Here is a 17,077-nt window from a genome sequence, read left to right as displayed (position 1 = left end):
CAAATGAACTTGTAAATAATGTAAATACATTTATAAAGCAATTTTATGAAATAAAAAAAAATATGATATTTTAATTGTTTTTTATTTATTTTACTACTATGTCGTTAAATATAGCAAATTTTGATCTTTCATTTCTACTATCACTCAATATTGATACTAATTCACCACTTCGCCAGTAAACCTGTATAGTAGTCACAATGCAAAGGCCACGTTTATATTGTCTCCTTGTTAATTAAATAATTAACAGATAGTCTAATAATATGGCTAATACATTTCCGATAATTTTAGTACTATTTATTGATTCTTAATTTACTTTGAGAGAAGTTGTATTTATAATTATAAATTATGTGAAGAAACATATTGTAAGCATCATTAAAAACAGTAATTGTGGTGTTTTTATGATTTTTATTGAAAAAAAAAATTAATAAAACCATATCAAAATATCCATAATATTGTTCATAATTAATGAGAGACAATAATGTATTTTTATACAAAAAAAAAGCTATAGAATACTATACAGGACAAGGCGTTGGCGCAACGGTCATAGCACTGGTTATGGTGGTTGCGGGTTCGATCCCCGCACATAACAAACATTTGTATTGGCCATACAGATGTTTGCTGTGGTCTGTTTGTGCAGTCCTTTTGAGTCTCCCCACCGTGCTTCGAAGAGCATGTTATGCCGTCGGTTCCTGTTGTTATCATGTACATCTAATAGCGATTGATACGGAATAAATCTGCCAACCAACATTGGAGCAGCGTGGTGGATTAAGCTCTGACTTCTACACGGGGGAAAGAGGCTTATGCCTAGCAGTGGGATATTAGAGCATTACAGGCTGAAGCATACAGGAAGAATACCACTAACAAATGCTATAGTTTTAACTTATTTAGTATCACAGAACAAAAAAGAAAAACAAAATATAGACCTAATCCCAGCCGTGGGATGTTAAAATATTGATCTTATAAAAACAATTTTACATCTTACTGATAAAGTCTCAGTATCTGTAACTTATTGAATCTATAACGATATGAAACGGATAAGTTTTTGATATGTTTTCATTCCGCTTCACACTTCACTATCTGGCAAATATTTTTCTATTCAGAACCTTTTTAAATTATATTATAGGTAATTTCATATTCGAATCTTATTAATAGGTAAACATCGTAAATATTTTAGTTAAAGTACATTTACAATAAATGTGAACAAAAAATAAAGGTTATAAAAAATGTATAAGTGTTATATTAACTGTGAAGTTTTATACTAAGCTTCCTATCGCAGCTTTATTGCGTTGAAATAGATTATTATTACGTAACTTAATCCAATATCGTCTACTTCTGAATGAATCTTTATTGTGAATTAAATTAATGCCCATGGTTAAAAATATGCAAACACCTCACAGACTTATAAATAAGACAGTCTTCTCTATAATTATTATTTAGTACTATCTGATCCGAAAGGCACGTCCTTTTTTGCGAATTATCGAAGTTTAATCACTATTTTGGTTTTTCTTTTCAATTTATGCGAAATTTTCGCATGAGTTCGCCACGTATATACACATCTCTGGAGTTGTTATATACGTTGAATTTTTTTTCTATAGGTCATTGTAACTTATACTTAAAATATACATAAGTTAAAACTAAAAGAATATCAGGTAAAATGAAACCCAGTCTCTTAATTTATACGCTAGTGTAAATTCCAAACAACATCTGTAAAAGCGTAGAAACGTGTGTATATTATTACGATAACAACTTTTTGAATTGTTGTAGCTCAGAAACAGTTTTTCAGCTTGTTAGGAATTTATGCACCTTCGAATGTCTAATAAAATGATCGAACTAAACGTTGATAGACTTGATAGATCAGTTCAAATTAGCGCACAACAGCCCGCGCTTTTATTGAGGCAACTTAGCGATCGCAGCGCTACGCTATTTCGTCGATATTTTCGGGACACTATTTTCTATAGCGATCGTTCTCCTCTTCTCTATGCTCCATGATAGTAATACTTACAGAAAAATAGCGTTATCCACAGCTGGTGAAACAGGCCCTAGGTCTACAACAGATTATAATTTATTATCTGTTGCACTCTTATAAGTTTTTATATATTTATTATCTGCAGTCTAAAATAAAGAGCTCTTTGAGTTGGAGAAAAGTGAGGTTGAAATTAACATATATTTTAATATTATGTACACATATTTCTTGGTATTTATTTCAAAACCTAAATAAGTAAATGTTAACTTCAGTAAAGTCTTCATTTAGCTATAGACATAAGTAGTGAAGTGATATTGTATCGTTATAATTTTAAGCCACTATGTACTCTGGAAAAGATGCCGCAAATCCATCATATCCCACGCAGTGGGCTTTAAATCCTACCGCGTATCAAAATATAGATTCAAGTCAAGTTGACTGGGCTGCTTTAGCACAACAATGGATTGCTATGAAGGAGGCTGCAGCCATTGTGGGTGTACCTCAAGCGAAAACCGACGTAGAAGAAGGAGAAGCTCCTATGGAAGTTGAAAATCCTGATACCAATTGTGAAGCTCCTGTTACCCCGGGCTCCGACTGGAACACTTCCTCAAACTCATGGGGAAATTCATGGAATCAATGGGGTAAATAGCAAAACCTTAAATGTTTTTATAACCTATAAAATACTATCTTGTTCAACTGTATTAATTAATTACAAAATTACAATTATTAATACTAATGACAGCTCGATAGCAAAAAATAGTTTTGTTATAGTTTCCTAAACCATCTTCAATCTTTATTTATTAAGTGTTAACATAAAAGAAAAAACAAACTAATGTAAGATATGAATTTTAAAAGGTTGGGGTTGGTCGGGTTCAGGTTCCGTGGACCCCAAAATGGCAGCCGATCCAACTATGGCTATGGCACCTATGATTGATGGATATGCTGATGCAACAAGTTCAACAGCGCCTATGCCAGGGTAACTTTTTAATATTATTTTTCCTAGTGATATGCTTATATTATTTTTACATAAATTTTGTAACAGTGATTTTTATGAAAAAAAAATACAATCAATATTAGTTATGGTTAACATATAAACTATCACCAGTAGGGATAAGTATTTATTATTCTTTTTTTTTTTTTTTTGTAACACTATTACACATTTGTTATTCCTTTCAATGTAAAAAGTGACATGTGTCTTACTTCAACATAACAAAAACATCTTAACAATTCTAAACTTCTAATAAAATCAGGAAGTAAAAGAGTAGAAATATTTTAAAAATCACCATGTCACCATTAGAAAGCAACATTAGGCAGGTTGGCAGGTCTGCTTGTATTTTCTATACAAAATTTACCAAGTTGAAAAGAAAAATATGTAAATACAAATAAACTAAATAATAAACAGCTTAAACTTTTATATGTATTATTAATGTTTTCCATTATTAGATTACATATTAGCATATCTTGCAAAGTCCATAGTCTTATGTAATATGTTACGTTTAAAATACAGAATAGAGCTTAAATTTTTATATAATTTTTACAAAATTAAGATATTGCTTATAAGCTGGACAACAAGCAGTTTCTGGCAATTTTACTTAGATGCAAAATATACAATAACTAAAAATTTGAAAAGATGTTAAAGTATGTAGGTGTAAAAATTCAGTATAAATATTAAAATATTTTTAGTTTTTAGTTTTTCATATTTTTTTTATAAAAATGCAGTCACAAATATAAAGAACATACAAAATATATTTCTTTTTGCTTTATAGCCTACGACTTTTATTAGAATTTTTTTTGTAACATCAATTTATACTGAAATAAATGTGAAAAACATTTAAAAACGATTTTTTTTTTTACTTTGACCTTGAAAATAAAATTTGAAAGTAGTATTTTAATTTTATTAATGTTATTTTCGTATCTTCTTAGTAGTATTTTAATGTTATTTTCATTATCAGTGTGTGTTCCTACATGTTTACCAAAATTCAAACTAATGTTTTTTATAAAAAATCTTTCTATATAAAAGGTTATTCATCAAGAACTTTAATTTTTAAATCAAAATAGAACACAAAATATCAATGGCAACGATTGAAATTTTTATTGTATTAAAAAGGTAAGTTTGGCAATTATGATTCAAAAATGATGTTGATTTTTTATTAAAGTTTTTAATCACTTTTTGACAAAATGGTGGGTCTATTTCGTTAATTAATGTGAAATTTTCGTGAGCTAAGGAAAATCGCCAAACCATATTCTTAATAATATAATAAAAATTTGAATCATTGTCATCTAAATTTATTGTTTTATTTTGATTTATACAACAAAGTTCTTGCTGAAAAACCCTTTATAATATTTTTTAAATAAAATAAAATAAGCAAGTTTAAGAGAAGAATATTAAGATTAGAATATAATTTTTTTAAAATAAATTTTACGTTCAATAATACTTTTAGATATACAACTGGTACTGTAACTACTCCCACATTTCAACATGGATACTGGACGGCACCACAGTCGGAAAATTCCACTAACAGTCGAAGTGGTAGTAGAGGTCGCGATAGAAGATCAAAAAGTAAAAACAGAGATAACAAAACAACTAGAAGCAGGACACACAGGTAATGAACAATATTAAGTAAAAGCAATCGTATATATAAAATTGTCCTGTCACAATGTTACTCCTCCAAAATGGCTAGACTGATTTTCATAAAAAAAATTTTGCATATCAGGTAGGTCTGAGAATCGGCTAATATCTATTTATCATACTCCCTAATTATAAGGGAGTTTATAACATATATGGCAAAACAATGGTTACGGTGTTTTGGAGGAATATTGTAACTAACATTGTGACGTAAGAATTTTATATATATATTTTTTTTTCTTTCTTATTTTAGGCCTGCGATCAGTCGCCTAGACTATAATCAGGTGTGTTGCAAGAGATGAGTGTTTCGAGAGATAGAGCCACTGCTCCATCTCCCCGTAAGGCAGCACATCGGCTCTCTTGAGTCTTCTAATTGGATTTGGTTGCAGAAGCATACTGGATAACGGGTTAGGATGAGTTGTTAAGCGGTCCTTGTAGTTGGCTGAATATCGTTTTGCTTCATCCAAGATGGTTGGGATTTCTAGATACTCGTGAATTTCCGAGTTGCGAGCATACCAGGGCGCCGAGGAAAGTACCCTTAGAATATTGTTTTGGGCTCTCTGCAGGCACATAACGTTGGATTTGCTGCCTGTCGACCATAGTTGGATTCCATATGTCCAAATCGGTTTTATTATGGAACAATATACCCTCAGCTTGTTGGATAAGGATAAGGCAGACTGTCTACCGAGGAGCCAGAGCAAATTTTTAAATCTTAGATTGATTTCGTTGCGCTTCGTTTTTATATGATCTTTCCATGTCATCCTCCGGTCCAGGTGAAACCCAAGGTATTTGACGCAGGTTGATTGCGGCAATGTTCTGGGCCTAGGTTGACCGGGGGGCATGTTTCACGTCTTAGGGTAAATGTGATGTGGCGAGACTTTGGAGCGCTTGCTTTTATGCGCCACTTAGTCAACCAAGCATTGGTGGCATTGAACTGGCTTTGCAACAATCTACTCGCTTCGTTTGGGTCACGATCACAACTGAGGAAGGCCGCATCATTGGCAAAAGTTGCAACAGCTATGTCAGGTGACTGGGGTAAGTCACTAGTAAATATGTTGTAAAGGATCAGACCAAGTACAGAGCCCTGGGGTACACCGGCTGTGCAGCTATGAAGGGAAGATCTTGCGTCTCAGAGATTGACTTGGAACTTTCTGTCGCTGAGATAAGATTCCATCAGCAGGTAGTAAGAATGTGGAAGGTACTTTCTAATTTTATAAAGAAGTCCTTTATGCCAAACCCGATCAAAGGCCTGTTGTACGTCAAGAAAGGCAGCCGAGCAGTACTCTCTCCTTTCCAGACATTGTTTTATTGTAGAATAGAATCTATGTCCTGCTCTATTGTTGAGTGGTGTTTCCGAAAACCAAATTGGTGGTTAGGTATTACATGTTCCATATCTAGGCAAGGAGATAATCGTGCAAGGACGATCCTTTCCCACAATTTTGACAGCACAGGCGTAAGGCTAATAAGCCGATAAGAGGAGACTTCACTAGGCGGCTTACCAGGCTTATGAATCATAACGATTTGAGATGTTTTCCAGAGTGCAGGAGCATGTGAAATTCTCAGTGTGGCATTGACAAGCATGGTCAAAAAGACAATGCACTTCTTAGGGAGCTCTTTCAGTAGCCTAGGGGTAATCAGATCAAATCCAGGTGCTTTATAGGGGTTCATTTTGGCTATTTCTCTAGTAATTTCCCTTGGTGAGGTAGGGCTTAACGGCAGACATAGCTGCAGATCTTGCTTAAGGACTTGATCTATTTCTGGATCTTCAGGGCCATCTGAATTATTGGGTCTGAAGACCCCGGCTAGGTATGTAGCAAAGGCCTGAGACTTTTCTTGGTCAGTTCGAGCCCATGCATTACTAGATCTAATAGGTGGAGAACACTGTTGTGGCTGTGGGAGGAACTTTGTAGCCTTCCAGAGGTTGTAAGTCCCATTTGCGTTAGTAGACATTCTCACTAATCTCTGTTTGAGCGATTCATTTGCAGTGCGAGTCAGGAGATCTTTAAGTTCTTTAATTGCTCGATTTAATCTAGTTTTATCTGCGCTCTTATGGGTTGTCTGCCAGATTCTGCGAAGGCGACGCTTTTCGGTGATTTTTTCCTTAACTGCAAGAGGGACTGGTGCCCCCCGCGATGAATCCTTCGGCTCGGGAGTACTAGACCAGGCCGCCACTTGGATCAGGTTTGTGATATAGAGACACGCATCGTCGATTTCCTCCTTGGTTTTGAGTGGGACATTAAGAATGATGTTTGATTCCAGGAAATCCCGAAAACATTGCCAATCAATTGTGTAGTGTGCAATTCAGAAATAAGGCAAACGTCAAGCTTGTTGGATTTGATGAGCATCTCTAGTTCGTCTTTATTAGAGGCAAGGCCATTGATGTTCCAGGTGGCAATATGTAGAGAAGTCATTTTGTTAGCTTAGAGACGAGAGTAGTGATGAGATTCACTATTGATATCCTATTTGTTGTATTAGGAGATCCATTTTCTCGTTTTGTTTAAGTAGGAAATCTTCCAGCTTGTTGTAGGATTGTTGATTTGATTGGGCATTTTTTCCATCGGTAACTTCAGCGTATGTACGTTGGTAAGAGGGTCCTACGCTTCCTTCGGTTACTTTCGAGGTGGAACAGATTTGGTTAATTGACAGTGCCTTGGTGGTTAGGGGAAGGATTTCTTTGTATACTTCACAGCCTTTGTAATTGGCCGGGTGATCACACGAGCAGAGAGCGCATTTAGCTGGTGAGGTTCTATCTTTCTTTTTGCTCTCCGAGGTTTTATGGCCTTCTCCGTATTTGACGCATTTAAATGGTCTCATACAGTTATTCTTTGAATGACCGTAGTGCTGGCAACGTTGGCATTGAACGATACTTTTTGACTTTCGCGGATGCCATGGTGGGGGAGCAGGATGTTGGGGGGTGTCTTCCAGTAAGGTAGCTTCTGGCGAGCTACAATACAATACAAATATACTTTATTGTACAACCAAAAACAATACAAATAACATAAAAGAAAAAGAAACAAGCGAGAAATAATAATAATAATAACAAAAAGGAATGTACAGAAGGCGGTCTTATCGCTAAAGAGCGATCTCTTCCAGACAACCTTTAGAAAAAGGACATGAATAAGAATAAAGCGGCACAGAGGTGTACTTTAAAATAATATATGTAAACACATATAATTATATAACTATACATACACTAGTTTCATTTAGTTGCTCTGCATCAACTTTTTGGTTGTCTTGTGGTGATCTTCCTACATCAGAAAGGGATGACGAACGTTGTCTGTTAAATAAGCTTGGGTGGAGTGCTTGTTGAGTTAACAATTTTTGTTAAGGTTGAGGGTTTTTTGAGCTTTTTAGGGTATTTGACATCATTTTTATTCCCACGAGTACGGACGAATTGTTGGTCGCTCATAGGGTATTATATATTATATAGGGATTCCATTGTGGCGGATTTCCCGTTTGCAGGCTGGCAACACTAATGTCTATGGTGGTACTTGACGTTTAATGACAGCAGAAGTCACAGTTTGCTTTCGTCGATTGTTGTAAATAATATGTGGGTAGTTGGAAAACAAACCTCAGATGTGATGATCTTTTGTAGCTACTTTTTCTAAATAATTAGCAAGTGTGTTGTTTATATATTCACCCCTGCACTCCAAAACCCCTTATCTTTCACCATAACACAGCAGATGTTATAATAACACGGATAAAACTGGTGTTTATAATTAAAAAGACGGACAAGTTGTAAGACAGAATTTGCCACTTGACAGTTCTTAATTAGGGTAGTTCTTTTTAGGGTCCGTGTCTACGCTGGGGAAGCAACAAAATTGGTGAGCTGCCAGCTGTACCAGCACTGCTGCGGGAATGCTAATAAAAAAAATCAATCACCTTATCAGCATGCCCGCTTTAGTATCTTTGCTGTACCTTTCCACTGAGGGCGTTGCCAGTTTTATATATAATATAAATTTTAACCTTTCACTGTCACTACTAACTTCTTTTACTTGCATGGAGACCTTTCTCGTTTCAAATATCAATTTGAATTCCCTGATATTTAATACATAAACAGATATTATTTTTAATATGTTAATATTTGTAAATAAAATTAGAAAAGCTTAATCTTCCTAATACCATAAAAAATAATGTTTTAAATGTAAAAATAAAAATATTATTATTTTACAGGGATAAACCACCTTTAATACCTCCTGTCATTGAACCAATAGTAATGCCTACACCACCGGCAACTTCCACTATTGATGCAGCTAAGCGACGGCAACTTCCCGCATGGATAAGAGAAGGTAAAATAAAATGCTGAAATAATTAATTTACTTTCAATACAGTTTAGGGTGTTCAAAGTAAATATATACTGATTAAAAACATCTTATTTAAAAATAGCTTGTAGAAAAAAAATCCTCATGTATGTGAGAAATATGTTACTAAATGGCAATATAAGATCCAAATTATTTCATCTAGGCCTAGAAAAAATGGAACGTGAGAAACAGAAGGCCATAGAGCGTGAACAAGAAAAGAAGGCACAGGAGGAAGCAGAGCTGGAGAAGAAGAGGTTAGAAGAAGAAGAATTGGAGAGAATAAAAGCAGAGGCCGGTGGCCAACCTGTACTTCCAGCAAAGAGCAAATTCGTATGTTCAAACATTAAAAATAAAACTAAAAATAAAAACATTCTTGGAAAAAAAAAATCAATTTACACATATAGATGATGTCTTGAGAAACGTACAATATTGATGAAATCAATATGTATGTTCAAATGACTGTTTGCTGTATATCCTGTCAAGGTTGTTTACATTAAAGTATATTCTACTAATTTATAATATATAATAATATAGTAATAGCATTCCAATTAAATGTAATAGAATAAAAATGAGTATTACGCTGCTCCTGTGCAGGAGTCGGACTCGGAGGAGGAGGAGGAGGAGGAGCAGCAGTCGGACGCGCGCGCGCCCTCGCCGCCGCGCGCCAGCCGGGACGACATCATGCAGGAGGTGGTGAGTACTGACCTGTCTGCTACAATTCGACACAGGGAGACAAGAACTCCGTCCGTGACCACATCATGCTATTACTGTGTGGCTACGGTACTAAAGAATATGGCCACCCCCTCTCTTCCCGTGGGTGTCGTAAGAGGCGACTGAGGGATAAAACGGTTCCGCTACCACCTTGGAACTTAAAAAGCCGACCGGTGGCGGGATAGCCATCCGACTGCTGGCTTTGAAGTACACAGGCCGAAGACGGGCAGCAGCGTCTTCGGTGCGACAAAGCCAGCTCTGCGGTCAACGACCCGCCTGCCCAGCGTGGTGACTATGGACAACACACATGAGTTCACGCATTTTTGGCGCGAACTTGTGGAGGCCTATGTCCAGCAGTGGACTGTATAGGCTGTAATGATGACCACATCATGCAGGGAATGGGGAGTTGAACTGTTTGGTGGCACTGGAGTGTAAGAGCACCGAGAACATGAAGGGACAGATGTGAATTAGATATTTGTTGAGTGTTTAAAATACATACATATATGTAGTTAGTATATATATATTTTAATAAATATACGATAAATGTGTTGTCAACAGATGTTAGCAGTACGCCGTTCGCTAACAGAAATCCTACTGGAAGTAACTGACCAGGAGATACATACGGTGAGCCAGGAAGAACTGGCGCGGTATAACGCCGCTCAAGGTATTTCAACTCATATAGGCTTATACCAAACGCCCCGAGCGCCAAGACTTTGCTATACAAGAAACGTTCATCAGACTCTGTCCGTGATGTAATATAGTGTTACCACTTCACGAGTGTCGCGATCCGGACCGTGATGTGTACCGTGTTTATAATGGCTAATGAAGTTTAATTTCAGATGTCGCCCGTTGATCGAATACATGTAGTGTGTGATTAATGTTGGTTTTATTTATATGGTAAAAGCTTCGCGCCTCAACGCTATGAAGGCGAGCAAGTCCAAGGCGCTGGCGTCCATCGCCAGCGGACTCGGTGAGTGTTCTATGTCACACCACACACACCACACACTACACACGTCTGTAGGAACACGCGCACACTAGGCTTGGGTGTTGATGTGAAACTTGTGGGAAGTTATCGACGATAACGCTGTCGATTTATCAGTAGACGTGATATATTCATTAACAGGTTGCTGAAAGTCCCCTGATTGACAAATACTACACTATTAGAAGCAGTATAAACCAATATAGAAGCTGTAAAGATGAAGTACCTGTTGTACTCCACAGTGGTAACACTTTTAATTTTGAAACTTGTTCCGCTCGTCGCTCTACGAAATTATTTACCAAGCATTTTGACAATATTAAAATATAAACAGATTATTACGCTCATAACACTCACAGCAGTTTCACATCGAATAAATAAATAAAAAATTCTTAACAAATTTTTAAATTATCAACAATACATTGTCACAAAATGTTTGTAATACCTTTATTGATTCATTTGATTTAGTCACCAAGAAGGCCAAATATTTGAAAATTAAATGTTTTGTTGCTGTATTGTTTTCTAAAGGCCACTGCTACGTAGTAATAGTAACTTAGGGCATTGAAATAGAGTTTTTTTTTGAAATATTCCACACTTTATCTAGTTCTTCTTTCGTGTGTCAAGCAATATTATGAGTGTAGTGTGTACGAACTTGCACCAAGCAGCAGGGGTTTAATAGAATGATTAAGAATTCTAAATTCATTTATATATACAACATAACGTTCAAGCATTATAAGTAACAATTTAGAAAAAAGTATTTTTTTTAATTACCTTTTTTTAACTGTATCGAATATTATGATAATATTATCATTGATAAAGTATATCTAAAGTATATCATTGATAAAGTAAATCTCTTATAATAAATCTCTAGCTTTCACCAAGGAAATTGTGCAGATATGGCGATTTTTATATCGTTTTAAAAATTGATTTCATATGTTTATAATTTACCTTTTGGTGATTGAAAGAGCATATACATACATATAATATATACATAGTTACAATATTATAATCATCAATTTTTCATTCCATTCTTTTCATAACATTTAAAAAGTATTAGGCGCGTCAGCTACATTACAATACATTTCCTAAAGCACACTATGGCATAGAACATATTGCAATAATTCAAGCAAGAATATTGCAAATAAATTAGTAATTACCAAACCAAGTATTTCAAAAGAGATATTTGAAAAAAAAAATGTAAATGGTGATGCTTCCACATTGCAGTTTGATAATTTTGTTAAAAACACCATATGCATTTAATGAGATTTTTTTTCAGAAATCGTTTTTTATCATTTAATACCTATTCAGTAATCGTTTTTCTTACCACATTAACGGAAATAGGTAAGATTTAATTTTTAATAAGGTATTAAGTTCATTTGTTATTTTGATAGACAAATAAAAATAATTTATAATTTGTGGCGTAATTTTAATATAATTTTACTTTTTTGAATTATAATTGCCATTATTGTTAATAATAAAAATAGAGATTAGTCGGAACCTTAAATTTACAAACTCATTTTGTAATTGTGTTGTAAATATATGCAGTATTTTATATTGTAATTAAAAAAAAATATTATAAATAAATGTTTTACTTAGCTATACATAAAATTGTCTTCGTAGTATATAAGAGAATAAAAATAAAATCCTCCTACATATATATTACCCTAACCTAATTAAGAATTAATACTAAAATAATAACTTTTTAAATCAAAACCATAATTGTCGTCGCCAATATGTATGATATTTGTAAACGAAATGTACGTGCGGTGAAAGATGCAACGCGTGTAACAATGTGTGGTGTGGTCGATCCCCGTGTTACCGGTGTGCGTGTCGCAGGGCTGGGCGCGTACGAGAGCAGCGACGACAGCGGCGACGAGCGCGACGAGCGCGACCAGCCCTCCGACCTGCAGCTGCAGGTGCGCAGTTTGTAGTGGCCCTGATTTCTGTTCCGCGGGTTGTGGGTTCGATTCCCGCTTGAGTCTGGGTGTAATATTGGAATTAATATATTTATATATATATACTAGCTGACCTGGCGAACTTTGTACCGCCTTCTTTATTTTTTTCTTAAATATAATAATTAATATATCAAAATAAAATATAGCCTATCTTTCAAGTTGGATCGAACTGCACATGGTGTGCGAATTTTATTATAATCGGTTAAGTGGTTTAAGAGTCCATTGAGGACAAACATTGTGACACGAGATTTATATATATACATATATTTTAAAAAAATGTAGCTATACCAGTCGGCTGTTACCTGTTCACATTACACGAGCATTAAGTTGTTTATCATAGGAACAGACGACCGTGTGTGTATGTTATAAGATACTTATTTATTTATTTAATAATACGCATAGTGGCGTTTCGATAGACTAACTATTTAATGTCAGTCTTACTACTAGCCCGTTGGCGCAGTTTGTAGTACTTTCTGCTCCGAGGACTGTGGGTTCGATTCCCACCCCACGCCGAGTCGGTGTATCTATATATATTCTTTATTGCACTAAAAAAAAGAAACAAGTAAAAATCATATATACAAAAAAAGTTGGCAAGGGCGAACTTATCTCTAGAAGAGATGTCTACCAGTCTACGCATGTATGGCCAATACAAATGTTTGTTATGTGCGGGGTTCGAACCCACAACCGCCAGCGCAACAGGTACAATCCATGGCTGTAACCGTTGCGCCAACGTGGCGTGGCTAATATGAATAGAGTATATGTACATAATAAAAAAATAATTGCTATTTCAGAGTATCTAATTTTAATTTCTTGATTTGTCATTACACGTGATCTTTAATACAATGTATTTAAATCCCACTTATTGACGAACATACCGGTTTCTGCCAGAATTTCAGTTTAATTTGGGGGCATCCATTAATTACGTGAGCTCAGAATGGGGGGGGGGGAGTTCAATAAAATCTCACCAAATCTTATTTAAACCGAGGGTAACCGAAAATCTCACATCAACTTCAAAAAATATAAAATAATACAGATATTATATATATATATTGAGTCCATTTTACCTGCTAAAATAAATCTTACTAACTTGACTATTAAAATCATTTAGTTTTTGCTTTGATTTTTTTTTTATTTAAATAAATTAACTATAGTATACTAATACTTGATCAGTTTATTATTTCCCATCAACCTCTATTATATTCAGCGTCAATCTCACGTAAGGGGAGGACAAATCTCACCTAAGGGGGGAGGGGTCTTAACTGATCGAAAAATAGCTCACGTTATATTAATCGATGCCCCCTTTATAGTAGAAAAGGAAATAGATTTCAACCAATTTAACGAGTATCGAGATAATGTTTAGTTTATTATGAAAATTTCAAATTCGATTATAAAATGTACTAGGAAATTATAAGGCGCAAACGTCAAGATTTTGAGCGAACATCGCGAGAAATCGAAGCAGAGGTGCGGCGTTCAGAGTTGAAGGAGACTGGAGAAGGAACTACTACGCCTCCCAATGCCACACCAGAAAGACCAAGGCGGTCACGTAAGTCAAATTTAACGACTTAGGAATACAACTTTAACAATGAAGAACAATAAGTGTTTTAACAACTTTTAAACTTTCGCGTTGCATTATTATATTTTAATGTTCATACGGGGATTAACGCGAACAAAATTTTTTATGGTGTAACCTGGCCGAAACGTCAGGCCTCAAGGTAATATATTTTACCTTAAAAAATTTTGTTCGCGTTAATCCCCGTATGAACATTAAAATATAATAAGTGTTTTATCAATAATTGTGAGACTTTTGTATTTCGAAAAAAAACTTTACTTTCTCTAACAATAAAAAATGAGCTGTAATAATCGTTGACAACATTGCGCAAAAAGGAATACAGATATTATACAGATTTTTTAATTCTTCGTCGTTCAAATATAAGCTCAGCATATTTTTTCTCTATATATTTTACTCTATAAATAAGATACTGAGTGTGAGAAGAATATATATATTACAGCTGATACTAAATGTGCCTTAAACAGAGTATAGATGTTAGTACTAAAATAAAAAGTAGATTAAACATTATAATTGAAACAGCTATTGCCAAAACTAAATTTACTTGTCAACAATACCCCAAAAAATCGGATCATGTATATAGGTACAAAAAAATAAACAATATGTTAAAAATATATTCTTTAAATCCTTAAACTTAAAAAAAAATCACTAACTGAGAATTGCTTGCAAAACATTTATGAAGAGACTGAGGCCTTACTTGAAGTAATTACCAAAAATTATACAAAACACAACACCCACACACACACATTAAAATCGTAGTGACGACTAGTCTATATTTATTTAATTTATTTATTTCCGTATTATAGACGACTAGTCTATATAGACTTCGTTTGTTAATTTTTTTCGTCTACTTACGTTGTATTACTTGTCAGTGTAATTAAAGTCGATTTTTTTCGTTTGCGAGCAAACACAATTAATTATTAATATTTATTTCAAGGCAAAATAAAATCTATAAATATAATTATTCTTTTTTTTTTCAGGATCATCAGCAACACCACCACCAATAGACAGCGAAACGCCTGAGAAAAAACCTGAACGTCGACCTTCTAAAGACAAAAGATCGAATAACAAGTCTTCTGATAAATCTGATAATAAAAAATTGGATACTATCCAGGAAGAAAAGCCAAAGAAATCTAATAAATATGAAAATACTCCAAGTCCACAAAAATCTAATAAAGCAAGCAAAGACAGTACAAATTCCAGTACTAGTGACTCTGAAGATGATTCGTCTAGTTCTAGCAAATCATCATCAGAAAGTGAGCTCGACACCAGAGTTCAGAATAGCCGATCTAAAAAACGTAAACGTAGAAGCACTAGTTCTAGTGAATCTCAAAAGAAATCTAAAAAACATAAAAAAGAAAAATCACATAAATCAAGTGATAAGTACTACTCAAAATCAAAGCATCAAGACGATCACGAAAGATCCGAAAAAACAAAATCTAAAAAGAGAGATGATTATTACGACAAACACAAGTCTAGGAGTAGGGACTACGATAAGTCGCACAAAGATAAGTACAGAGATGAGTCTGACGAAGACAGGCCAAAAAAACGCTCCAAGCGTTCTCGTTCCATTAGCTATGAATCGCGTTCCGGTCGTCGGAGAAGTAGAGATCGGTCCGAAGACAGGTCTCGTAGGTGGGATAAGAGGTCTTACGATAGGGATAGGTCTTATGATAGGTCGGGTAGAGACTACGACAAGTATGATAGGTATGAACGATCTAGGGACGACCGCCATGACAGCTACGCCCGCCATCGCCGATGAACAGCAGGTTACAAATAACACAGGTGGTATTTTTTACTTACATTACAAAAGTTGTGTACCTTCAATCACATTTTTTAATTGTTATATTTACAAAATAATATCTCCAAAGTAATTAATTGGGTATGTCTTTTGGAAGCATTTGATTCCTACAGAAATTTAAATTAATTTGAACACAACGAATTAGGTTATTTGTAATAAACAATGTAGCTATTTTATTATATAGTATTGTAAGTATTCTTAAAATGTGTTTAATAAGTTAAATACAAAGTAAAAGAGTGAATTATACAAAAACTTAATGTTAAAATGATAAAGGCTGTGATCAATTATTATTGTTTAACTTTTCTTGCAGGTTGTGGCGACCCGTAAGAGTATGCTTCTGGTGTAAATAGTTTTTTTTTGTATTATATTTTATTTGCTTTAGAATGTAATAATATAAATAAATTTTACAACTTCAAATCGATTTTTGTGTAAGTTTATTCTAATTTTTACTTCATTATCATCACTTCAGCCTATCGCAGTCCACTGCTGGACATAGGCCTCCACAAGTTCGCGTCGAAAATGGCGCAAACTCATGTGTGTCGGCCATAGTCACCACGCTGGGCAGGCAGGTTGGTGACCGCAGGGCTGGCTTTGTCGCACCGAAGATGCTGCTGCCCGTCTTCGGGCTATTCATTTCAAAGCCAACAGTTGGATGGTTAACCCGCCATCGGTCTAGTTTTTAATATCAGGATAGCCTTCTATTTTTAAATAAAAGTAATTAAAATAATTATTCAATTAAGTGTGATAATGTTAATCAACACAATCAATACCAAAAAATAATTGAATTATAATTAACTTTATTACTTTCCTGTAATGAGTTATCATCAAAATTATATTTACATATAACAAGCTAGTCCGACAGATATTGCCCTGTATTGCAAACTGTCAAATAAACAAATTTTAAACAACCATTACGTTTTCAGAAAATTTCTAAGTTTCTGTGCAATTTACTTATAATCTTGAAAAAAAAAATTGGCAAATTGGTTCAACCACTCGCATATCTCAATTTTAAGCACATTCAGCAATTAATTTTTATTTAAATTTAAGATAAGCAGTCAAAAGTAGTCAAAAAGTAAAAATTGAGTTATAAAATATTTCGGAGCCCTTAGACCTTATTGCGATTCTGTCACAAAATTCTCTCTACCAAATTTCAAGCTTTTAGCACAAAAATTAAGGACTT

General features: G+C 34.5%; 1 protein-coding gene across 1 annotated transcript; it reads left to right on the top strand.

Moving 5' to 3' along the window:
* Positions 1–2,106: 2,106 nt before the first annotated feature.
* LOC123658327 (arginine/serine-rich protein PNISR) lies at positions 2,107–16,314 on the top strand. The gene is made up of 12 exons (XM_045593764.1): positions 2,107–2,601; positions 2,816–2,936; positions 4,402–4,563; positions 8,760–8,875; positions 9,051–9,217; positions 9,482–9,580; positions 10,157–10,262; positions 10,503–10,568; positions 12,411–12,490; positions 13,931–14,072; positions 15,077–15,881; positions 16,208–16,314. Exons 1-11 carry the CDS (start codon positions 2,304–2,306, stop codon positions 15,856–15,858), a joined length of 2,139 nt encoding a protein of 712 aa, XP_045449720.1. The 5' UTR covers positions 2,107–2,303; the 3' UTR covers positions 15,859–15,881; positions 16,208–16,314.
* The last annotated feature ends 763 nt before the right edge of the window (positions 16,315–17,077 follow it).

This window comes from Melitaea cinxia, chromosome 12 (genome assembly GCF_905220565.1).
Source record: "Melitaea cinxia chromosome 12, ilMelCinx1.1, whole genome shotgun sequence".
NCBI classification, from domain to species: Eukaryota; Metazoa; Arthropoda; class Insecta; order Lepidoptera; family Nymphalidae; genus Melitaea; species Melitaea cinxia.
This window is presented reverse-complemented; position numbering and strand designations above follow the sequence as displayed.